We start from the raw sequence: 25,286 nt of genomic DNA on the forward strand, positions 1-25,286 counted from the left end.
GTACTGAAAATACAGAAATCTATCTTAGACTGGCAGCTGCAACTTAAAATCAGCCTTTAATTAACTATTCTATGATTTAGAAAGAGCAGCTGCATCTACTGACTTAAGAGCCTTTAAAATCAATTTCTGCTGTAGGAACACTTCCAACCATACGTGACTAACCTGAGGTATGAACATAATTAAAACACAGATCAGTGCACTTAAAATAAGGAACGGAATGAGTGTGTTTCTCCTTCCCAGTTTGTCCATCGCAACGCAAGCAATGATATAGCAAGGCAACTCCACAGCACCTGTCAGTATGAAATTATCTCAGTTTAAGTCATAATTGCACATATTCATCTCATAACTGTAACTTCCTCTTTATGAGGAATTTATCTGATCTAGGGGCTAGTAAACAAGTAAAGTCTAAAGATAACCAGTGTGTTGGGCTAGTTCATTTGGTTACAGAAAGTGTGACAGAAGGCAGAGAACAGCCTAAAATACAGAAGTGGGAGTGGAGAAGGACAAGGGAAACAAGTTTCACAGCAGAGAGCAGCTCCCGTTCTCTTTGGGGTGGAAAATTACAGAAAAGAGCAGGGCCACAGTTCTGTTTCTACGACACTGACACTTTTGTCAGAAAGCTCTACACTTGCTGCTCTTCTCCTTGAGGTATTTTCACATTAACAGCTCAAGTGTGCCCACAGGGAATATTGCTAGTGTCACACTGACACACCTCTCAGGATTTGCCAGCTTCCATCTGGACAGGGAATGGTAGCCACAGGTGCCTCCCCCAGCATCAGCTCAAAATCATCGCAAAGTAAAAGGCAAGAAAGGTCTGTCCACATCCAGTTTTCTGAGTAAGCCCCACTAATACAGAGTGCAGTTCCAGCTTTCTCCCTTCTCCCTAAAAAAAGAGGGCTTACAACATCCCAGTCGTAATACAGATCATCTTGTCCTAATGTTCCTTTCCAGAGAAAAACTTCTGCTGCTCTAAGGTCCTGGCATTTGGCTAGACCTGTTTGCACTGTGTAAACATGATCTGCCCCTAGACAAATAATACTGAGCCAAAGCCAGTTTGGACACGTTTTAAGCCAATTTGCTCTGGAAGAATGCTATTATGTCCAATGTAAAATCAAGGAAGAACTTAAGATACAGCCCTGAACAGCCTGGATTCCTTTATTAAGTACAAATAGCATGTCAATACACCTGTAACATCAGTAAATAATATTTTGGGGTTGTGTTGGAAAAAGCAGGTTGTAATTATTCGGTGTCTGTTAGTTTGCTAAAATATTTTTAGAAGAGGTGGGTACAGTGTACAATAGCAGTTTAGTTATCTGTGCCATACCAGCACCCACTCTTCAACACATCAGTCTAACAATACACTGTAACACATGACAAAACAAACTGCAATAATGAGAGCCCCAGTCCTGCTGTGAGCCTGTGTGCACGATCAGTCACATTCACTTCACTGAGAGTACTCAGCTGCACAAAGCAAAGCACATGATTTAATTCTTCACTGGCTCAGAGCTGCAAGTCTGATCTAGAGTCTTCTGAAGCCAGTGGAATATTTCCACTGATGTTAACAAACTTTGGATCAGGTCTTGAATGCACTGAGCTGTCTTTATAAACAACTTACATGCCAGAGAAAGATTACAGCCAGAATGATAAAATTAAAAGAGTATTACCACTTAATTAAAAATACACTTCTGAGAAAATGAAAATGACTCTTCCTTCTGACAATTATGACTATGTTTTCTACACAGACAAACTCAATATATCATGACTGTAAGTGATAAAAGGAATATTTTTTTCTCCCATTTTCCTAGTTTGTACCTTTAACAGAGCTGTGTGAATTTTGTGTTGCCTGTCTGCTTCCCCTGGTGTTTGTGCAGATCTGCTATAAATTTCCAAGGCAAAGAGCATACAAGCCAGAATATGGTTTTACAATCAGAAAGACAGACAGAGAAGAATTCTGTGCACCAACAAATTCTAATTTTTTTTTTCCTCAGGTACAGTGAAATTTGGAGTGAATGATACTGTGTTAGTCAACTTTATGAAAAGTTAGCAAGAAACTTTTCAAACAAGGTTCACAACTGAATGAACAAAGTAAAAAATTGGCTGTCAAATCTATAGGCATTTTTAAATGTTATGTTCCAGTTCTGTCATTAACAGAATAAGGTACAAGAATATTTACCTATGAGAAAGAGATTTAAATATTCATTGCCTCCTAGACTGACAGAACTGAGGGAGAAGACGTAGTACCCCAAGCTCCCAGTAAACCAGATCAGCCAGACTGTGATGGTCCTTCTTGCAATTTGCCAATTACAAAACAGGTCTAAGATGTTGTGCTTCTTTGCTGAGGACGTATCATCATCACCCGTTCTGCCACTGGCTAAATCGTCTTGTTGGACTGAGCACAGTTCAGAAACTTTGCAGGGAGTGCTGACTTTATTCCATCTTGCCATTGTATCAATCACTTTTTGTGCATCTTCATATCTTTCCTCTGACAGTAGCCAAAAAGGTGTTTCTGGGAGCATCCAGCAGCACAAGACAAAGGGAAGAGTTGCTATGGAGAGAAATATCTGATAGACCCACCAGGTCCGAACCAAAAATCCCACGAGTGCCACAATCATAATTCCCATAGCAAAAAAAGCATGGACATGCATAGAAGCCCAGGTTCGTGCTTTAATGCCAACAAATTCAGTCACATAAACAAAAGCCACAACCAGATAGCCACTTGAAACCTGGGAGGGTGGGAAAGAGAAAAGAAAAAAAAAAAAACAGAGTGAGATGTGTTTCCACTCTCCCAGTGCACCAGCAGTACAAACAAACAGCTAACAATGTTCTACATCTGTGTATGCTAAATTGTCACCGCGCTGGCCTGTCTCACACTGACAGAAAAAAAGGCAACCATGAAAACGAATCAGCTGCAGAAAAAATTCACTCAAACCTCCCGACTGCGTGGATACTATTTTAAAATGTGAAGTGAATTAGGATGCTTCTCTGTAGTGGGGGACAGCCAGCAAGAGACACCTGTGAAGAAACTTAATTTGCTGATGTCATTAAGCCCTTCTCCTCCAAAAATCAGGTCCCTTAATGACATCACAAACTGGACGCTTGGGAAAGAGAGGTCCCCTGAAGTAACTGTCACTTCTGAAAATCTTGATCTCGGCTTTTAAGCAGACCATTAATAACCTGCATGTCAGAAAACTGCACATTTATGAACAATTACCTTCCATACCCTTGTAAAATATCTTATTAAATCAAAGTTTTTACAACATTGGAAGAGAATCTCACATATATACACACAATACAGGTTCTCATATGGCATCAAGTGAATGCAATTACTGGCATGTTCTGCATAATAGTATTTCTTCATTGAATATATATATATTATTGAATATATATATTTTTAAATTTCTCAACTAACTCAACATCAAATTCCTGGTGTCTTAAAACATTGCAAAACACAGCTAGAGAATACAGACTAGAAAATATTTCAGTATATTGTTTTGATTAATCAATTTTCCTGTTAACAATATTCCAGTTAATAGTCTCCAATTCTGAACCCACTGATAGGAAAGCTGCACTGACCACAGTGGCACGGGGCTAGAGTTTAGGACTGCACCTTGCAAATCAGTCCCAGTGGCCAGATAAAACTTACAGCATCAGTCTGGTCAGAGCTTTTTGCTTTTCTAAACTATCAGAGAACCTGGCATCAACAGCCAAGGGAGTCAGCAGAGGGACTCCTGTAGATCTCACTGTTCAAGGCGGACATGATGCAGTTTTTCCTGCTAGGAAATTCAGGCAAAGGGAGCTCCAGGTACAAGGTCCTGTCTTGACTGTCAGCAGGAACAAAATAAATTATGGGAATATTTTCAAATATCTAACCCATGTTAAATAAGTTAGACGATGATTTTTTTTTGTGATGGCATTCTAATTTCTTTATGCATTATGTAGTGAAAAGCTCAAGAATGTACTTTGGGCTGTAAAATAGTTATTTAAAATTGGTTACTATGTATAAATATTGAATATGTGTCAGATATTGGATGTATACCACACACACATAAAATTGTGTGTGTGGGTCGGCATAAACACATATACTGAAATACCCTTAAGTACAGTATAAAACATCTAGGTGTTAAACATATCTGCCTATATATTTAGTATTCTAGACACAGCTTAAAAGACCAAAGAGATGCATGGAAGAGAAAATGTGCATCTCTCCTCCATCACTCAAAACGGTAGAGATAAAAATAATACTTATTATAGATTTGCTAGTTCAAGAAAAAATATATTCCATTTCTAACAATAAGGAGAAATGCAACAGCAGCTGCAAGGCAGAATCCAGAGTTTGCTGCTCACACTTGGTATTTAATTACCAGTCCAGCAGAGGTTGGGATGGAGGAAGTACCAAACACTGCTTCATACAGACGCTTTCTATTAATTCAAAGAGGAAAACTGCTGTGGTCCAAGAACATTCAGACTCTCCCTGCTCTGCTGAAATAAGTGCAACAGATGGGGCTTTAGAATAATGAAGTAGGAGAGGAAATAATAACAAAAGGGAGGTTTTCCTGAGAAGGGGTAAGAAATGACATGGAAAAGGACCGGGGCGAACGTCCTTTCTTACCATAGCGAGGAGAAAGCGCACAATCACGAAACTGTAGTAGTCAAACGTGAAGGCCACTGCGATGCCAAATACAAACTGACCAGCACTTGTGAACCATATAACACGCTGTCTTCCCAGTCTGCAAATCACAGCAGGAATAAAATCATCAATAACCACAAACATTCCATTAAAATACACCTGCAGCTCCAGGGAGCCTAGATGGAAGTTAATAACTCACCGCCGAAATTCTGGTTTAGTTACCTGTATTAATTTGTCAGTAATTCCAGCTTCCAAGAAAAAGGATGAATGGAACTTCCATTCCGCAATTCTTGGCTGGAAGCAACGTGCAGTGAGCATTACATATGTTCACCTCCAGTTTTAACTTCTACGTAAGTGATTGATAATTTTATTCTCTTATTTATGAGAACATAAATCAGTTTTTCAGATATTTTATATTAAGTAGCATCATGTTAATAATTTCTGACAAAAGTTAACTGTGATAACACATGCCATCTTTTGTCAAAGTAACAACCAATTTTGGTATTAAAGAAAGCTTTCTGTAACACACCTTTGTCCAGTTCTTTAAAATTGAATTCTCTAAAAAATGACAACCACACAGTTCCCCATAATTCTTTGATTTCTGACAGCACATATGCATGCATATAAAAACACAGAAATTCAGGAAGAAAGTAAACTAATGGCAAAAAAAAAATCATGTTAAACACTAGATACAGCAGTACATATACAAGACCCCATTGGGAATTCATTCTATCTACAAATGCTCTGTAACACAAACAGAATAATTTTTTTTTTGTGCGGAATAATTTTTCTTCCCCAATAATAATTCCTTGGTCTCTTATTAGCTCCTCCATTGCTCAAACAGCTTTTCACAAATGGAGACAGTGCTTTTAGACAGAGAGTTTGAGGACTTTCAGACTGGTTTTTTTTATGTGAGTATTTGGTACTCCAGTAAAATTCCTCCTGTTTTTTCCCAGCCTTGACCTGAAGTCATGATTTGGTGTTTGATCCCCGCCAGGAAAGATCCCAATAAGTCTTAGCTATCAGAGCTCTTCTGTTGGGAAATCTGTTAATTGGTAATGGGAGAGATACACAAGCTTATTTCCCATGAGCCAGGATGTGTCAGAAAATAATAACTTGCAGCTGTAAATTCTGCAGCTGTAAATCTGCAACTCAGAATGTGTGTATTATCTTAACTGGTTGTCCATGGGTTGAATTAATGGAAATGAGAACAATACAATCCTAACCTTATAAATCATGTCCAAGTATTAATTAATAAAGTTATGAATTATTTAAAGGGACTCAAAACAGATGTTGGCATTATATTCTGGTTTTGTATTAAATAGTTTTACAAAGCCTGGGATTGGGAGGCAGATTGATTCCATGTGTTCTAAAAGCCAAATTAAAAAGAAAAAGTTCATCATTGCTTTTGCATTCCCATGTTGTGACTGTCACACTGTAGTGTTGTGATAATGAAGGAAAATCAGAAAACAACATGCCTGATCTCCTTTTTCTGCTTACACTGTTAGATGTGGGATGAAACGTCACTCTCCACCCAGCAGAAACTGTCAATCAACAGGCTCCTTTATAGAAAGACATAAATAACTCTAAACCAGCCTTCACAGCAAAGCACAGGTACAGAAAGTGCCCAAGACAAAGCTAAGTTCAACTTAGCCTGGACATTTGTTCTCATATGGACAGACAGGCGTGGCTGGGTGCTCTCTGAGGCAGGAATATGCCTGTTCGTGTTGAGAGAGAAAAGCAGCTGAGGCAGGAGGCCACAGATGCACACCCTGAGGCTCACTGTTGCTTCTGAGTCCAGCTCTGATGCTGGGTTTCAGTGGATGGTCTGAGATAACACCCAGGGAGGGAGCATTGGATGGGAATGGGCCTTGGAACAGTGAGCAAGAGACTGCTCGGGTCGAGTCCCTCCAGGACTGATGCTCAAACAGAGCTTTGTACATGCTGGTAGGTGAGTGCAGCTACAGCACAGCTCACCCACGCCCATTTTGCCTCTTATGTTCACAACGTTTCAAGAGACTGAAGTTTAAGCTAATTTTTCATGGGAAACCTACAACTGGGCAGCAAGGAAAAACAGTACATGGGTGTTTATTTTAAGAAGGTGGGGCTTGATTAAACCCCCAAAGCCTTTGCATCAGCTCCATTGAGATGTACTCGTGACAGAGCCTTCTAGTAGCCCTTCAGCTGTTTGTCATATTTAAAAAAAAAAAATAAAAAAAAAAAGGTCTGCATTTACATTTTTCTCATGAAAAATCAGGTGAAAATCTACTGCCGGGTTTTACTATTGCCATTACAATCAGCTATTGCTATTCCTGTCAAAATAAGTAAATAAACAAACAAATAAATAAAAATCTAAAGGCAAATTCTAGCTGCACAGGGCAATTTCAGGGATCAAGGCCTAGAACAATGGATGACAAAGTATGAAAAATTTTTAAAGGAAATGACTAGAGAATACATTTTAAAATTAGAACTTGTTATAGGAAAAAGAAACCAAGTTAAACAGATCTGTGAATAAAGCAATATCCAAACCTCCTGGATGTGTAGTTATGAATACACAATGAATAGAAACAACAAAAACAGGTAGACAGACGTGGAGTTACTGTAGTCTGAAGCCACAATTTTCAGAGGATGACACTTTACCTGTCAGCAATGTCACCAAAAATCACTGCTCCAATCAAGACTCCAAGCATGAACATAGGCTGGATTAGTTTTGCAAGCCATTCTCGGTCACAGACCAAATCCCACTGCGTAACAACGGTGCTCTTCCACTTTGTATCATCATAGAGAAATCCATCAGAACAAGGAAATACAGACTTGTTGCCTTGGTATTCGTATGCCAGATCCAAACTGACTTCTCGTTTGGACCTGCTGCATTGATCAAGTTCCCAAATTTCTCCATTTGCCAGCTGGACTACAATGTAGTTTTCTGTTGATGTCCATAGTGTCCAGATGTCCTCTATACTTGATGCAGAGGAGTTGTGGAAAAGAACACTACTCACATTTCCAGGGAATCCACATACAAAGTTAGGAGTAACAGCCATGAACACAGATGCTAAGTAATGGATACCACATGACATAGCTTGAAAGACAGATGCAAAATAAACACATGCTTGAAATCTGTAAAGGGAAAGAAAACATTTTACTGAGGAAAAGCCCTCTATACATGGAAAAAATATTCAGCATAATTGTTTGGGTAGATCAGTAAATGGAGATATCATTAACGTGTCTAGTGTTTTGTTGTGTGGTGCTGTTTCAATATTCGCTAAGCTCAGCAAAGCTGAGAAGATGAGAAAAAGATCCACAATTTGGAATCTATTGTTAAGAAAGTGCTGCTCTTAGTCATGTGTTCAGTCATACAGAGAAGACAATTTAAAATTAAACAGTTCTGACCTTAAGCACTTAGTTTGAAGCAGACTTCCACCCTCCAATTCTTTGCAGCACATCCCCTTAAAATAAGGCCTCAGATTAACTGAATGGTTAGAAAAAACAAAATGTTGCAACTTCAGCTTCTTAGGGATAGAGATATGTTCATCAAATAAAACAAACCAAACACATTATGACCCTCATTCCACCTAATTGTACCTCTATAGCTGAATTCCATCTATTTTCCATCTCTCTTTATTGCAGCCAAAAGACAAAGAGAGAATACATGTAGACACACGTAGAAGATAGAATCTGAACAATGTGAAATGTTTTGTAGCAAAACAGGGCTCTGAACTGGGTTGGGTTTTGGCTTAAACAGGGTGTGCAGTTATCCATTAAAGATTGTATCATAAAGCAAACCTAGTAAAAGAATGTTTTATGCATAGCCTGAATTTTGGCATTTTAACAGCTTTTAGAACTTGCTTGAGATGCAAGTAGATCTCAGTAAAAAAATTGTACGTGTGTTCAGAATTTCGAAAGACTTGCAATGAACTCTAGTGTCACTGTATGCAAATTCTAGACAGTTTCTGATAATTCAAGCATAAGGAGTCATTTTCTCAATTAAATCTTTAAATTATGCATCTAATTAGTACAACATCTGTTCAGAGAAAACAAAAAAGCTTTTGTTCTCCTCCTTTTTTTATTTCCTGAAGGCCAATCAATTGCAATAATTTGAAGAAGTATTCAATGAGCTTCTATACAAACATTCTTACTGCAGGATGCAGCAGGCCTTGGCAGATTTTTTTTTTTTTTTAACATGATCAGAGGCTATCTCTGCTGAAGTTATAGGAAATAATCTCTAAAACCAAATGCCTTGAAATGCCTTTTGGGAAAAGCTGGAGCAATTCCAATCCCTGTAACAAATGCAGACTCTAGATACTCCTTCTCCAAAATATACCTAATTTATCCATGAATTCCCATAATATAGATCTCAACAGTACATACCCTAGGACTTTTAAATCTATCATCAAAATTTCTAAATAATTTTGAAACTATCTATAAGCAAAGTACTGAAGCAGAATTTACTGGATACATTGTCTTATTACCCAATTAACCTTTCCAATAAAATAGTTCTCTTGTAAAGCACACCTCCAGTCACCATCCTCCTTCTCCTCTGCCTTTTATCTTCTTTCTTTCCATGGTGAATGTAAACCCAGTGGCCTATCCTGTCCTTCCAATGGCATTTGACATTGCTCCTGTTCTGCTGCAGTGCTTTTTATCCCCCTTTCTCTTGACTAACAGCTCTCTTGACTTTTCTACAGCAGTCTGAAGAGAGAGTTGAATTGCTAAACCCACCATGGCAGCTCAAAATCTGGCTCCACTTCCCTCTGGAGGACACTGCAAGGCAATCCTCACACAGGTGCTGTGCTGCTCCTTCCCAAACAAAACTGAAAGATATGGTCAGGAGAAACTGAACATAACCACAGCAACCCTTCAAGTCTATCAATTCTCTCTCAAGAGAACAGCTTCTTGGGGATTAAGTAGCTAGCCATAGATCAAAGCAAGGCTGAAACAGCTCTGAAAGGGGTTTGAGCTATCTTGGACCATAAAAACAAGCAAAGGTTATTTTGAAATGTAACCCTTGGGACCCTATTGATGCAGACAAATATGGTCAACGATGTTTTTTAGTTCCTCTTCTCCAGTTTCATTTTAAAGTGTTCCCATCAAAAGACACAAACTCATTTTAAAAATAGCAAAGCACAACCACATTCAACAACCTGGGCTACTGTTGCAGTATGCAGTAGTAGAACGAGATAATAGTAAATTAAACCCCTAGAAGCTGTCACTTACATCTTCTACTAGCTAGTAAAAAGTGGGATACTAGGAATCAGGGTCCCCAGTAATTGCAGTATCTGTCATTATGCATTAGAAAATTGCAGTGTCAAATATTCCACTTGGTATTTCAGAGAGAGAGAGGGAGAATGAAATAATTTCAAACTCTCATACACACCTCTCAAGTTTCCTGATCAGTTCTTGCAATACAAGAAATATCAGGATCATCATTACCTTCATCTCAGTAAGAAAGAGTAGGAAAAATACATTTATGCCCTTTTTTGTCGGACAGGCTTAAGGGAGATAACAACTTTTAAGGACAGAGTCTGAGAAGATGGCATGAAACAATCCACTACACAAATTTTTACAAATTCAAAGCCCAGCAGTATCACCAGGGCTATGAGCAGGTCTAGTTAATCTCTGCTCTCACTACTCACTTGAGAGTTTTGTCTTATTTCTTCCTGAACATGTCTTGTGATCATACTTCAGCAACCATTTTGACAGACCACTCCACTGTCAAACCTTTCAGTGGGAAAGTTTCTCATTAAATCTAATCTCTATGTCTCCTTTTCAAATATAAGACTATTATTAGCTTATAAAACACCCTGGTACAACCTTGAATAAATCTTCCTTTTCTTTTATCACTTCATTGTACAGAATTCTCAGTTCTCCTCCTCCTCCTCCTGTTACTGCTGACAACCATACAAACTACAGTCTGTACCCTTTCCTCTTCTTTGTGTCCCTTCTTCCTCTCTACCTCTGTAAAAAGCAATAAAGGATTCATTTTAAAGGAATACCTGTCATACAATATTTCACCATCTTTCAAGGGTTTAACTTACAATTAGATATAGCTTATTCTTGTAAAAACATCCTTCCATTTCCAATGCTATTAAAATCTTCAGTTTCAACAAAGAAATCCCCTCTGTAGTACCATTATTTTTCTTATCTAATTTGCAGCATCAATGTTAAGCAAACACAAGAAGTCAGAATACCAGATATACATTAACAGACAAAATTTATGCTGAATATGACTTCATTTAAGAATGGGAAAACGGGTTTTTACAGCAAAATGACCATATTGATCAGAATTTTGCAGGCAGGATTGCACTGCAGTTTTTAACCTCTACCTGCTCAATAAAAGAGCCAAGGAGCAGGCAGGGGCAGCTGGGATAGGGAAGAATAAGGCCTGATGTGAAGTTAGAAAAGCATTTGGAAGCACCAGGGTCTGAAGGCATTCTGCACCACACCAACAGGCTGCTCCCCTGCCTGCAAAAACTATTTAGTGTTCTCTCCAGTAAAATTCCACACTGGACTGGCTAAGCCTCTCTCTGTATATACTCTGTATGTGCATATTTTTGTACATACAAAACACAGAAAAACTACCCTGAAAGCCCAGTTTTGCTGTGAAGGAAACCCACTGCTGACTACAGCAGTGTTTTAACAGCATTCCCACCGGTCCTAGACTGAAAAGCCCAACCTTATGAGCTTCTGCCAATCTCCTGTGGGTAGGAAGAGCTTTTCTTCCAGAAAGACCAGTGGTGTAAATGTCAGGAAATTCCTTAACCTGTATAGTTCCCAAACAGAAATGAATCCAACCATTAGGGGCAACACAGGGAAAGAATGGAAAGTGTGTAGGGAGGTTGATGTGTAGGGATGCAGGAAGGTAAGCATGTAGGGATGGGAAGAGATGGGAGAATACTACAGGTTCATGGAATTTTGCTTTCCAGAACAGCTGGAGATTGAAAAGGGACAAAGGCACAGGTCCAGCCCCAGGGCAGAGAGAGGAACAGAGCCTGGGATGGCAGAGAGCGCTGAGCGAGGAGGAGCACAGAGCTGCTGCCTCCTCTGCAGCCACCTGGGCCGCCTCCCTCTGAACCCCTGGGTCCATGAGCTGGATGTCAGACCCATGTGGATGCCCTGCCCCAGTCTCAGAGCCCTGGCACGGGTCCCTGGCCCGTGGCCATGGCCGGGCCCAGCAGCCTGCGGCCCCTGCGGGAGCGCGGAGCAGCTCCCGGGGCCAGCAGGTCACAGCACAAGGCATCCAGGCCACGCACTTCACTGACCCCGAGGCACGGGCTAAAGTCTAGGCTGACCTTGCTCCCCACTGTCAATTATTAACTTCTTCCCAAATTCTTCATTTGAGAACACCAAACCGGTAAGAAAGTCCTTTATTACTGAGCTTAAAGCTCTCTGTTGCAGACAAATACATACTATAATCTCTTTGTTAACCACACCAAACTCAATGTTTAAAGTTAAATTTCCCTGAGTAAAGAAATACTGTTGTTCATGCATCAAAATGGTAAGAAAATATCATTGCATTACCAGGAGCAAAAAACACTATTGAAATTCACCAAAAGAAAGCAAATTCTGTGATTTATTTTCCAGGACTGATCTCAGAAAGGGCAGATTTTGGCAATAGATTTTAGATACCAGTCATCTTCACATACACACAACAGATTACAGAACATATATTGTTGTAAATAGTCTGACCTATTTTACAGATATGTTTTCCTTTTTAAAACCCCCACTTTTTGCCATTTATAAAAAAGTTCTGTGAACATGATGACTGTCCTGAAAGGTATGATAATTTCTCTCAGTGTTTTTCCATCTCTTCAGTGACTTGCCATGGGAGATAATTATTTGGCAAGTACATTTTGTCACTCTTGCCAGGAGTGTCAAATATAGAAGTCAAGAAGACTTTATAGGTTACTGCTCCAGTATAGAGATGCTTAATGAATGCCAGAAGTCAAATGAGCCTAAAATTGTCTTCACAAAAGCAAGACACAACATGAAAATGTTCCAGTCCCTCTTAAAATATTTGTGATATTTCTCCACAGTCTTTTTTTTTTTTTCACTGTGCAGCTTATAGTAAAAAAATATTTTTTAATTTTTTATTTCCTCTGTACCAGTTCAAAGATCAGGAAGAAAAGCAACTGGTAATATCATGTCAGTACCTGAATATGAGAAATACTGCTCCATAAAGACAATGAACTAGATCTCAGACCACTGTTGCTCTGGCTGTAGTCTCATGGCACTGCAAGGTATTTCCTCCCTTCTCTTTTGCCACTGTTTATTCCCCCCTTGAGACACAGTGCACTCTAGCCTCAGCTGTGGTGGTATTTCTTTTGTGGACCATCTGTGAACTTTGTCTGGCAAACTGATCTGACTTGAATAAAAAGGTCAAAATAGCTATTAAATTTTAAAAAAATTAAACATAAAACCAATAAGCTAGACTAGTTGTTCAGTCTAATTTATATTACATCCATGCAAATTATCCACACCAGTCTATTTGGAAAGCTGTCCATCTCACACACAAAAGATATTTGAAGTGCACATTGCCACATATATATCAGAGAATAAATCCCCAGCCTCAAAGTACTTTTAGCATTGTCAGTTATTGCAGTGTATATCAGGGATAAGACTTGCTGTTGGACACTAATTTTATATTAAATTAAATATGATTCTGATTTCCTTGTCTGTCCATCAAAAAGAGAAGAGTGGAAATTACCAGATACTCATCAAAATCTAACATAAACATTTTAAATCATTTTGGTGTAGAAATAGACTCACAAAACTGTTCTGTGATTAGCAAAATATTTGTACTATTCCACAGGCTTTACAAGAACTATTTTTACTGCTTGCCTTGTCAACTACCTCATTTGTAAGTTGCTTAAGTCAGAAAACACAGTACATTTTTGTTGTGCAGTGTACACTCAACAGGATGGATTCAGTGGAAAGAAATTTCCAGATATTTACTATTTCTGAAAGAATTTGAGTTCAGTAACCACTTTAACCTCTGTATTCCATCCTGGGTTGATTGGCTTTTGTTTGTTTGGTTTTTTTCATGTGAGAAAAGCCATTCAGCATTCTTTCTACTCTAAACCAAAAAGCAGTTATGCACTTCCACATTTATCTTTTGAGAGGAAAGCAATTGAATTTGACTCAAGAGTATTTTCGCTATGGAGCAGAGATACAGATTTGGAAGCAGCCTTAAATATACAACATGCACAGCCTTATTTGACTTATGGTGTCAAGAATAAACTTCCTTCCCTCCTAAGGTCAGTTTGAGCTGTGCTGAGAGTCTCAGCCCACATGGTTATTGCCAAAATTTGTTTTTAGAGGCAGAAGATGCTGTGTTTGATGCCCAGTTTAAACCTATCAACAGCACAGATGAAACAGGAATAAAGGAAACTGTGCAGATCAGGAAGACCTCAGGAATTAAATATTATCATCACTGACAACAATGTGTGCATCAATGTGCAGTCACCAAACATCAGACACCAAATCATTCTTATATTTAAAACTGATTCTCTCAAGAATTCACTTCTATACCATTAAACTTATGCACATTTGCCTTTGATTAAGACAAATCCAGCATTTGTTCACCAAAGTCAAGAACTAAAATACACTGGCTGCTCACTACTCTACATTTGGTATGACAGCTTAGATGAAAGAAGTCAGATCAGCAAGAAAATAAACAGTGCTACAGAATTAAGGGCCATACTTAAATATATATATATATATTTGAAACTTAATAGAACAGTTCTTTTGATTAAGACAAATTCAGCATTTGTTCACCAAAGTCAAGAACTAAAATACACTGGCTGCTCACTACTCTACATTTGGTATGACAGCTTAGATGAAAGAAGTCAGATCAGCAAGAAAATAAACAGTGCTACAGAATTAAGGGCCATACTTAAATATATATATATATATTTGAAACTTAATAGAACAGTTCTCCAGTTCTTCCTTTCTGACTCTTTAAATCAGGCACATAAGGTTGCTGTCATCACCTGTGACAGAACAATAAATATTGCTGGTTTCAACAGTTGAGTAGCACAGCTCTCACCTATGGACAGCCACGCACAGCTGAAAGGGAGCTGCTGCTGAAGGTGCCCCGGGGTTTTTGCTGGCCCCTGCCAAGGGTGGCTGCCCCCAGGGGACAGCCAGCCAGGAAGATGGTGTGATCGATGGTGTGATCGTGGCACCCTTGCTGAGCCCAATGCCCAACCTGCTCATTCAAATGGCAGTGAAACTGGGAAAGACACACAGGCTCTGGATTTGCACTCAAGCAACCAAGGTACACATAAACATTCCACTCGACTTTCCTGGGAAAGCAACCTCTGATTAAGGGGGAGCACATCTCTGGAGGCAACAGCAATTCCAATACCAGAGGCAGTATTTTTTTATTCTAGTTACCCACTTGTCCCTTAAGGCCATATACTAGGTAATTTAATGAAGAAAAAGCATGACCATGCAGTTTGTAAGTGATGTAGCTTTGTTTTGGAATAATTTGGACTAGTGTTACACACAGCAGAGTGGTTACACTTCAACAGTAGTAACACTTCAGGCTCTATACTTGGAAGTTTCTATTCCAGGAATGGCACCTCTATAAACATCTACCATTTAGAAAATTAGCATGTACTCTGCATGATGTATCACTAGCATTACTGTCACAGGGAAAACTCAATTCCAGTTTCTCTGGTAACACTGTTTTCTTTTGGTCAGCCTCTGTCTTGTGGACAAATCCAAATTAGGTATTTCATTCCCTTCCACACTGTACTGTTTCCATCAGCTTACATAAGCAAATCATTTCAGATCATAATCTGTGAAATGTCTCATAGAATTTCACTGTTTTTATTGAGGTTCCATCTAACTATAGACATAGGCAGTACTTCATGTATAGACAGTTATATTTCATTCTTCCTTTCCCATTTAGGAAATAGGATGTTTTCTGCTGGTTACATTGCTGACACAATGGACTAACTTTGCTCAAACTAGCTTATATTTAGTTTACCTTTTTTTCTGTCCATAATCCTGAAATAAAACTAACTGGTTGTCATATTAACTACGTTCTTACTCCTCTGTTATTCTATTTACATATTTCTTCTGCAAAACCTTGCGTCTGTTGCAGCTGACAGTACAAACACATGAATTGAATATCTACTTCAGAGTGTGAAAACTGCCTATTCTGAAGCAATGAGCAATCTATTTTTTTAAGATTAATTCACAAAGTAATTAAGCCTTACAGTTCTCACAGTTATATCATACCTTTTAAGAACTGTTTTTTTGTTGTTGTTTCATATTTATAGTCCACACCTAAGAAGATTTGGATACAGACAGTTCATTTTCAGTAAAAATTCTACATAAATTCTGTTCATATCCTGCCACACATTGTTAAGCATACTACCCAAAGTTTAAAATTTCTATATTTGAAATTTAATTCCTTCCTCTTTGGAAAATGATTGTAAAGTTATTCATTCTTACAAGTTTTTGAAAGTTCTCATGGAAAAATGTAAAACAAGAGAGGAGTCTGTGTAATTAATTTAAGAACACTGGACTTCACTTTCCTAGGGAATGTTTGTAGCTGTTCCTGTATCTACGAGTATATTCTGAGTTTTCAGTTAGAAATAATATGGAGTATTAGCTCCATGGATCAAAGTATGTTTAAATTGTTTCTATAAATACTTGAGAGAAATGTCATGGAATTTTGGGTTGCTCTATTCTGTAAATCTTCCTTAATATAAGCAGTGATTTTATCCATAGCTTTATTTTCACAGCCTTGAATATGGCTAAGGTAATTTAGTCTATTTCTATGGGCTACATGAAGCAGTTCTTACTAGATAATGTGTCATTTTACTCTCCCTGGCTCCATTTGCAACTCTTACAATGTTCTTTGTTAATTCTGACAATCACCATAGTGATTCTTCATCAAAAGCAAAACAGAAAAACTGAAGTAGATACCTTTGCTTTATCCGCTTTTTTTGAATATTTCACTTAAAAAAATAATACTACATAACAAGATGTTACATTAAGGGAATTAAGTGTCAGATAACTCTGTCTTCTAAAATCTGGGACAAAGTCAAGGCATCACTTCGAAAAAGGCAACTCAGTGTCAGCCTCAGATTCTTTTCTGTTGAAGAGAATACTGCCAGTTGCAATCCTACCTATATGGAATCCTGCATTTTCAATTCTATGCCTCTACAGCTTGAAGAAAAGAGATAAATTTAATGTAGAGTCTGGTATGGTCAAATTATTTTCTTCTGTTAAACATGCTTTAGCTCCTGGAATTGTTTAAGTACATCCATATTTAGTGGCTATGTACCACATGAGAAATAAAACAGCCTCCACACCGACAGCTCTTCTCCCTCTCTATAACAGAGTAGCTTGAATCTTTAACAAAGTCTTCTACAGGCTCTGTCAAAACCCAGTTTGGACAGGAAGAGGAGTAAAATCTGTGTCCTTCCTTCCTCTCTCTTCAGGAGTCTAGGCTGATGACCCACCAATCCTTCGGGAGCTCTTGGGAGGGCTCAGGTTAGTAGCCCCGTCAGCACATCGTCCCCAAGACAGGGTGAGTTATTTCTAAACCCACAGAAAAGATGGCTATGGATAGCAAGAGGACTTTCAGCTTCTTTTGCAGGTTCGTGCCTCATCTTCCCTCCAAACTGCTCCTCTTCGCTGCAAATGCACAAGCCATTCTTTACTTCCACAGTTTGTCAGGTTCCTTACGGTATCTCATCCAAGGGAATGGTCTGGAATAATCCTATATTCTAACTGCACATTAATATTTACAAGCATTTTAGAGGTCCCGTTCTCCACAAAAATAAAGAAGCTGAATTCTGCTCAGACCTACCAGGATTCTTCTACATAAATCTACTTTTGTACTAACTGCCCCCTCTATTCTCAGTGAGTGAGACAGAACCAAGTTTGGCTACACTGATCCACAAAGGATGACAGTCCTTCGAGGAGCCCAAAATGCAGGTGTACATGAGATGAGGCTCCAGTTTCTCTGAACCTGGCACTAACACGTATTATCTATCTCAGAAAGGTGGAACTGTAGCAACCTTATGGTATTCCCAGCTCTGCTGACATACACCAGTTCTAAAGACACAGGAAAAAAGATCAAACAACAATTTGTTCTGGAATATGATACCTGAATATCAATTATTTAAATGAGATATCATCAGTATAATTTTATCATTCCTACAGTTCTCTTAGATGCAATATAATGTATATAGTATGCAATCCATATACATCTACACTATTTCTCTAGATCCCCTCTCCACTTGGTGAGGAGCCACACACAAACCAGGATTTACCTTGTCCTAAACCACGTAGTGAAAAGAAGACAGATGGGTCATGCCCTTAACAGTCCAATTGTCCCTCTGGACAAGGTGACTTTACAGAAGTCTGAAGTTTACACTACAGGCCTGTAACAATCCTAAGGTGAGCTCTCCAGTGCTTTGATTTGGACAGCTGATTCCCCACACAGCTAGAACACACTTTTACAGATCTATCAGGTAGGAACTTAGATGCCTCCATATCTCTTTCCCAACTTAGAGAGGAGAACGAAGTCACAATACAGCTGGAAAAGTTCAGGCCATCTGGATATAACACATTTAAATGGCACTGAACTCCATCCAAAGTGTGGTGCTGATTGCTCTTTACAGAGCAGCAAATTATTCCCAGTTCTTTGAAGCACCTTTTCAGCACTTCTTTTCTACTTCTTGCTCCCTTTTTGGCCTTTTCCATCTATCCTTCAGGGCTTGTCCTGTATTCTTGCCTCAGCACCACTGAGGCACCACTGAGCACCACCATTTCCTTGAGGAAAGGGTTCAGTATATGATGCAATTGATGGCGCCTCTAGATTTCTCAAATCGTATTTCCACACCACATGCTTTTGAAAGAACATCTGCTCTGCATGAGGTGAGCCCTATAGTTTGGCCATCAGTGTACCATATCAAGGTATACATTAGCTCTCTAAGCAATTTCAGTATTTTCCCAAGACAGCTAAGATTTATCTCAAAGTGTATGGACAATTTGACAGATTAACCATCATTATTAGGACTTGTAAATCTCTGTCTTCTACAATTTTTCATCACGCTTTTTCCAGTCTTGCAATTGTAAACAAGATATAGCTACCTCAGCTGGTATCTTCTCTGGCATGCTATTTTTTTCCATATTTCTGAAAAGCTGAGGATCTCATGTTCTTGTTCAGCTGCTAGAGTGTTGTGCCTTGAGTTATCTTAAATAAAATGTCAGCAGTGTATGTATCTCAGTATGGTCCTTGTTGTGTATAGCAAAATGGTGGCACAGAAATTGTCACAGAATGCGCTAAAGGCTCCTGGGGCCTTCCAAAAATTTCCTAAATTTAAAGGTGTTTCTGCTTGTATGACTTTACTTCCTGCAATAAATTCAAACTTTCCATGAGTAAGGCCTTTAATACAAATTTCTGCCCAACTTAGAGATATCTTAATATTGCTGAAAATTATTACTATTATAAGAAAATTACTGAAACAGCTTTTATAGGAATGGTATCCCTGTCCTAAGCATTGTATTACAGGGAACACACTGTCCAGTGCCTTACATATTTCATACTCATTCACACCATAATATTTCAGGATGAAAGAGTTGATCATCAGCTCCCTGACATGTGTGATAACTGCCTTATGCTGCCATAACTGTGTCTATTTTACAACTTGGTTTAGAAGCCACCCTGAGGTGTTGGCAACATTTCAGAGGTGAATCTCAGCCGTCTGGTTGGCAAATCATAATTGATTTACCAGCTTTAGGTTTCAGGGTTGCTCGCACTGCAGGTTCTAGCCTTAGAGAAGAAATGGATAGTACAGGTGCAATTTCATCCTGCTTTTGATTTAGTCATCTCTCTATTATGGCAATCTACTTTTTAATCTGCTTCTCTTACTGTAATCCACTTTTTCAAGCCAGAAACAGGCAAGCACCTCCAGGGTGAGGATGCCAGCATGTTCTGTGGCAGAACACTTTTGTCTGTGCAGATCTTGCTTTAGACTGCCCTCAGATCCCAGCAAATGCTGTTAGAACCTCCTGCAGACCATGCTGCTCGCACATTGCCACCATTATCCTGCAGCACTTGCCAGTATCCAGCTTTGGTTCTGAGTCTTGAGAACATTTCCACTTTTGCCTAGTCAGGCATAGATAATAAGGCCTTTGTTTGGGCTGCTGGAGTTTGTTCTCTGAAAACACACGGGCTGTCTCAGCTCTCCAAAGCCATTACCACGCCTTTCAACCAACAAGGTTAAGCACTATTTGCAAAATATCCCCCCACCCTCCCCCCCACCAAAAAAAAGGGGAAAAAAAGAAATGCTGTCAAGTTCCCCAGTTTCATCCTATGAACATCTGAAATGAGCACAGGCTGACTCAGATGTTAGAATATAGCATAGCTGTAAGAATGCTTATCAAACATTTCTGTCAAACACCACCCCTGACTGGGAGCCAAAGGAGGACGTAGATATGAGATTCTTCTGTCTGACAGCTGTCCACTGGAACATTTTGAAAACAGAATGACAGATATGTTTCAATAAACTTTTCCACTGTATAAGGTAGCAATGGAGGAAAAAAGGATTTTTTTTTTAAAAACAATCTCTAAACCACAGCACTTTGTTAATCTTCAGCAAACTACTAAAAGGTTAAGCAGAAATTCACATTATATTGTTTAAAAATACTAATTTTGTGTAGAATGTACTAAGTACTAAATGTATCAGTATTTGAGAAAAATCTGGTAATGCTTCCACTTTTTCAATTAAAACTTGACTGTTCAAATGCTGAATATGAATACAGTGACCTGCTTCTCCATACTAACTTGAAAAAGTAAAACCAGTTTCTTTCCATATCTAACAAGCACACTTCTCCACTTGAAAAATATACTTTTGCTGGGAAAGAACCTTTCAAGGTATCTGTAAATCACAGATGTGAGTGTGAAAAATCATTGCTTGAAAGTGTTCTCTTATAATTTTCGTGAAAAGAAGCAGTGAGCAAGATCTTTGAGATACTTGGGACTCCTTGTTAATTGATACAAACCAAGAACTTCTGGAAGTAAAATGTACACAGCACAATTTGCAGATGTAATCTGATCACAAGAGCTGTGATCTGTGAAACAAGAGAGAGGATAAGGGCAACAGCATGAAAAGAGGAGCCTGGAAAAGTTCCAAGATGTGAAAAGAAGACAGACTGTTTGGTGTAGAGCTTTAGAAGTGAACCAAAGCTCTGCAAAGTAGGGAGAGGAGAAACAGTTGTTAGCACCAGCCACTCAAATATGCTACCATGGCACTGACTAGCAGTCAGTAGAAGTCCAATACAAGGAATTTCTACAAAATTCAAGCAAGTTTTTTTAGCTAAGCAGACTCTTTCATATATTTATAAACACTAGAAAAGTACCAGGGTAATGAAGAGATGTCAAAACTGCTGGTAAGTGTATTAATGTCTACTAAATCCTGTGTTTGGCTGGAACAGGTGACTGTTCTATCCAAATAGGCAGCTCTTCCTGCTTCCCTCCTCCTCACAATAGCCATTGCTAATCTTTGGTTTGCTTGCTTCTAAAGTCCAAACAGTAGCAACTCCACTGACCAGGCAAAAAGCTCATAGAAGACAACAGTGCAAAGATGTCAAAACCTGAATAAATACATAAATATCTCAGTAGAGACAAATACCAGTAATTTTTAATTTATTGGATAGTCTAGCTGCTAGTAAAATGTATTCTTTATAAAACCAACATTTGAAAATCTAGGTAATGTACTCAACTTTGTAAAAGACAGAATATTTCAGAAGAAAAGGCAATATTTTAAAAGATTCTGGAAATACTTCATTACAAAATCTGGAAATAGTGTCAGTGACACCCAATCTCCCTCTCTCTCCCCGACAATTTTCACCACCTGCTTTTAGCTAAAGTAAAAGCCAAGATTTGAAAACTGTTAATCACAAGGAAAACGCTGCATACCGTGTAAGCTGCATCTCAGAGCTACCAGACGTTCCAGCTGGGAAATCAAATCCTTACGCTCATCCACACTTACCAGAAGGGGCACCTCCCCAGCTCTCCCTCCAGACAACCATTCCTGATTAGATCATATCCCACTCAGCACACTGCCATGGTGCAGGCTATACTAACATAGCCTGTTTCTCACCAGCAAGTGAGAAACACTCGTGTATGTTTTGTGTCCTGCTGGTAGATTAAAGCCACTGAAGTTATTAACAGTCCTTTAATTTCCCTGGGAATTAGCCATGCAGGCAGTGTGAGCCATCTCCTAAGGCTCACCTACCCACTGTGCCGCCAAGCTCATGGCCACTGATCGTGTCTCCCCTTTCCCAGCACAGGGGTGCCAGGGACAGCCAGTGTCTGACTGCACCTGACTTTACCTGATGGGCCTCTGAGAGGCTTTTTGGACTTGGAGAGGGTGGCAGAGAGGGGCTGAGGCAGGGGGCTGAGAGGGAGAGCCCATAGGTGCAGTCTGGCAGGATCTGCTGAGTGGGAGAAGGATGCAGTTCACTGCAGGTACATTGGGAAGCCTGGCAATCCTTTAAGGCTTGGCAACCCTTTAGTGATGAGGCCATCTGAGTCAGGCAAGCACTATTTGTCTGTCACCCAATCTCTGCAAGAGTGACCAGTGATCTCATGCTCCACAGAGTCAAGAACAATGTTTAAAACAACCTTCTTGAATTTATAGGCCACAGATGCTACCCATGCCCAAATTAAAACAGAGGCATAAAGTCTTCATTTAATGGCATAGGCTGCAGGAGCCATTACATTTTTATGGCTGTTCATGCATGTCTTAAGACCCTGTTAAGAACAAGGGCAGCACTGAGGACTGTGAAAGAGAGCCCAAATGGAAAGCAAAATATTGTCTGCATCCATGTGAATGTCAATTCTGTAAAATTCACAATCTTAATCAATGGGAAAGGTATACATGTTATCTTTATATTAATAATTTATATATTATCTGTGTATTAATAACTAATATATTATCTGTATATTAATAACTTTTCTATAGCTATGTATTATATATTACATGTACATAAAATGCATGCTTATTATTCCTGTATTTATATATCTGTATGAACAGCTGCTCATTCCCTACCGCATCTGTCCGATTTTAAGAAAATCAAAACAGTCTCAAAATACTAACAGTCATGCTGGGATTGCTCAGAATCTGACTGTGTCAAATCTACAGAATCTATATATAGTGCATTGGTTATATGGGCCTTATGGGAATTGCCTGAACTGAAGAATGAACAACTGATTATCTCTTGGTGCCAGGATGCTGCAAACTGAGCAGAAGAAACTCAATGGTTACAGTTATGAACAACTTTTCATATGAAATAGGATCATTTAATCTAGCACTATTAAAAGTTTTTACAATATTTTTTAATAGCTTCACCCACCATAAACTGCTGTTATACTTACTGTTATACTATACCATTACTGTGGCCTTTGAAATCTCAGTTAGATTTATGGTCTAGCCTGCATCTCATCTCAAAGCTCCTAAACTTAAAGCAGCTCTTATTGAACTGCTTCTCAAATAATGTGATCCCTAGATGTCAGGTTATTGCTGTAGATTTGGTCTCCTTTTAATTGCAAGGAGTAGTCTTGAAAACTTTACCTAAAGTGTTGATAAATGTTCTCAAGTAGGAAAACCACTCCAGTAATTAAAAATAACTACTTTTGTGTTATTTCAGTATTCACTGTCAAGTGCCTGCTTTCCACAAAGAGCACAAAATAGAAAAACAACAGCAGCAGCAAAATCAACTGATTGCTGGGATTTCTCTCCTAATTCACACAGAACAAGGTATTTTTGTTGCTGACCCAGAATTGATAACAAATGAGATTTGTTCAGCTACACATGCCTGTAAGTCACAACCTAGTCAAACACCTAATTTAAGCACAGGTGCCACTTAAGCAAGAAAACTTCTTTCCATCCTAACCATCTGAGGAGGCTATTGATACCCACCACTACTGCTTGCACATGATATTAAGAGCCTCTCCTGCTGCAGTTCAGGCACTTCAACCATTACAAGGAGTTCCCAGGCTTTGTCCAAAATGCTGCTCCTGCCTGCCACTGAGAGAAGACCAACATTGTGGGTTAGGCTGGCTCACTGGTCACTGAGGTAGAAAGCACAACACTGCAATTCAACAGCTTGAACTCGTAGCCAAATTGTGACACATGGGTCTATTCCAGCCATCTGCTCCGAGGAGCGTGTGCCTGCAAACCTCACGATGACCAGCACATCACGGACGTGCAGGAGAGAGCTCACTGTGAGGATGTGCACGCATTAGCCTTAATATTCATATCCTCTAAAACTTAATTTCCTTGCCTAACATTTATTCTCCATTACCTGCTATAAGCAGTCTCAGTCAGCAGCCCTGCACCCAGAGCTACAGAAGCATGAACAGACACACACATGCCATGTCTGTGTATCCATCCAGCACAGACCTCTGTACACACACACACCCCACAGCCACAAGGCACATCAAAAGAAACTCGCCACCAGGCACACATCATTTACCATACAGGTAAAACCCTTGCTGATAAGGACATATGCACATACTCCATATGCCTGTAACACAGACAACAAACCCAGCCTCAATGAAAAGCACATCATCTCTTGCTCTCAACAACCCAGTGTCCCTAAGCAGAAACAGCCTGAGTGTCACACAGCGCTCCTCCGCATACTGTTTGTGCCCTTCTGTCACCCCTGAAGTGCGCAGGCTGTTCCAGACCCTGGGGCTGTGTGTGTCTGTCTGTCTGTCCGCTCACAAGTGCAATAAATGTGTGAGTTTTAAGCCTCTAAGAGCGCACGGCCCTGACGGGGCGGCTGCACGCACGTGGAGCCGGCAGCCCCGTGAGGCCATGTGGGATGGCTGCGGCGCGAGCCGGGCACACACGGGATGTGCCGCACGCGCGTGGAAAAGTGCACGGAGGGGGCGTGGGGTGCTGCAAATACAAGCAGCAGTGCCTGTCAGTTCCGTGTGAGTTCACCCAGCGCGCTGCCGCCTGTCATTTTCTGCGAGCGTGTGACAGTCCCCGTGCATGTGTCGCTGCGTCCGAGTGAGCGCCCCGCCGGCAGCGCACGGAGCCGCCTGCCCCTGGGGCAGCAGTGACACCCGGCCAGCGCGGGAGCCAGCGGTCCCCGCACGGGGATGTCCGGGTGTGACAGCCGCCCGCGGGGCACCCCCAGTACCTGCCGAAATGTCCCAGCGAGTCGAAGAGCCGCTCGGAGCTGAGAGCCATGGCGGGGCGGCTGCAAGCCGGGAGCCTCGGCGTCGCTGTCCCGGCGGTGCGGGAAACAGGCACTGTCCCGTCCCGTCTGTCCCCAGCCCGCCCCCGGCGCCCGCCCGGCCCCGGCGCCCCGCCCGCCTGAGGAGAATGGGCGGGCGGGAACGGCGGGCGGGAATAACGGGCGCGCCCAACGGCCGCTGCTCCGAGCCGGAGCCGGGACGGCAGCGGGAGCCGGCAGCTCCCTTGGCCGCGGCCCTGCGCGCCCCGGGCTGGCTCCGGGGCAGCCGCAGCCCCCGTGCCGCCACTGCGGAGCTCTGGCTCCCGGGAGAGCCGTTCCACCTCCCGCACCGACCGAGCGCCGCAGCCCGCTCATGTTTTTGATGTAAAACGGAATTAAAGGAGGCAGGATGTGCTTACATCCTCCTGTTACAACCCAA

At 40.4% G+C, this 25,286-nt stretch overlaps 1 protein-coding gene across 5 annotated transcripts in view; it reads right to left on the bottom strand.

Annotated features, from left to right (window-relative positions):
• Positions 1-24,932, bottom strand: part of SLC22A16 (solute carrier family 22 member 16) — a 37,442-nt gene extending 12,510 nt beyond the window's left edge. For 2 of the 5 annotated variants that reach the window (XM_041478134.1, XM_041478132.1), the window contains exons 1-5: positions 24,812-24,932; positions 7,268-7,744; positions 4,610-4,727; positions 2,174-2,723; positions 163-290 (exon numbers count right to left, since the gene is read on the bottom strand). In XM_041478134.1, the coding sequence (XP_041334068.1) occupies positions 163-290; positions 2,174-2,723; positions 4,610-4,727; positions 7,268-7,744; positions 24,812-24,861 (1,323 nt within the window). In that variant the 5' untranslated portion in view covers positions 24,862-24,932. Of the gene's footprint in view, positions 1-162; positions 291-2,173; positions 2,724-4,609; positions 4,728-7,267; positions 7,745-23,580; positions 23,689-24,811 lie in introns of all 5 variants that reach the window. The other 3 variants (XM_041478136.1, XM_041478135.1, XM_041478133.1) reach the window with 2 other exon arrangements.
• Between the last annotated feature and the right edge of the window lie 354 nt (positions 24,933-25,286).

Source organism: Pyrgilauda ruficollis, unplaced genomic scaffold, assembly GCF_017590135.1.
Source record: "Pyrgilauda ruficollis isolate IOZ18807 unplaced genomic scaffold, ASM1759013v1 scaffold43, whole genome shotgun sequence".
NCBI lineage: Eukaryota > Metazoa > Chordata > Aves > Passeriformes > Passeridae > Pyrgilauda > Pyrgilauda ruficollis.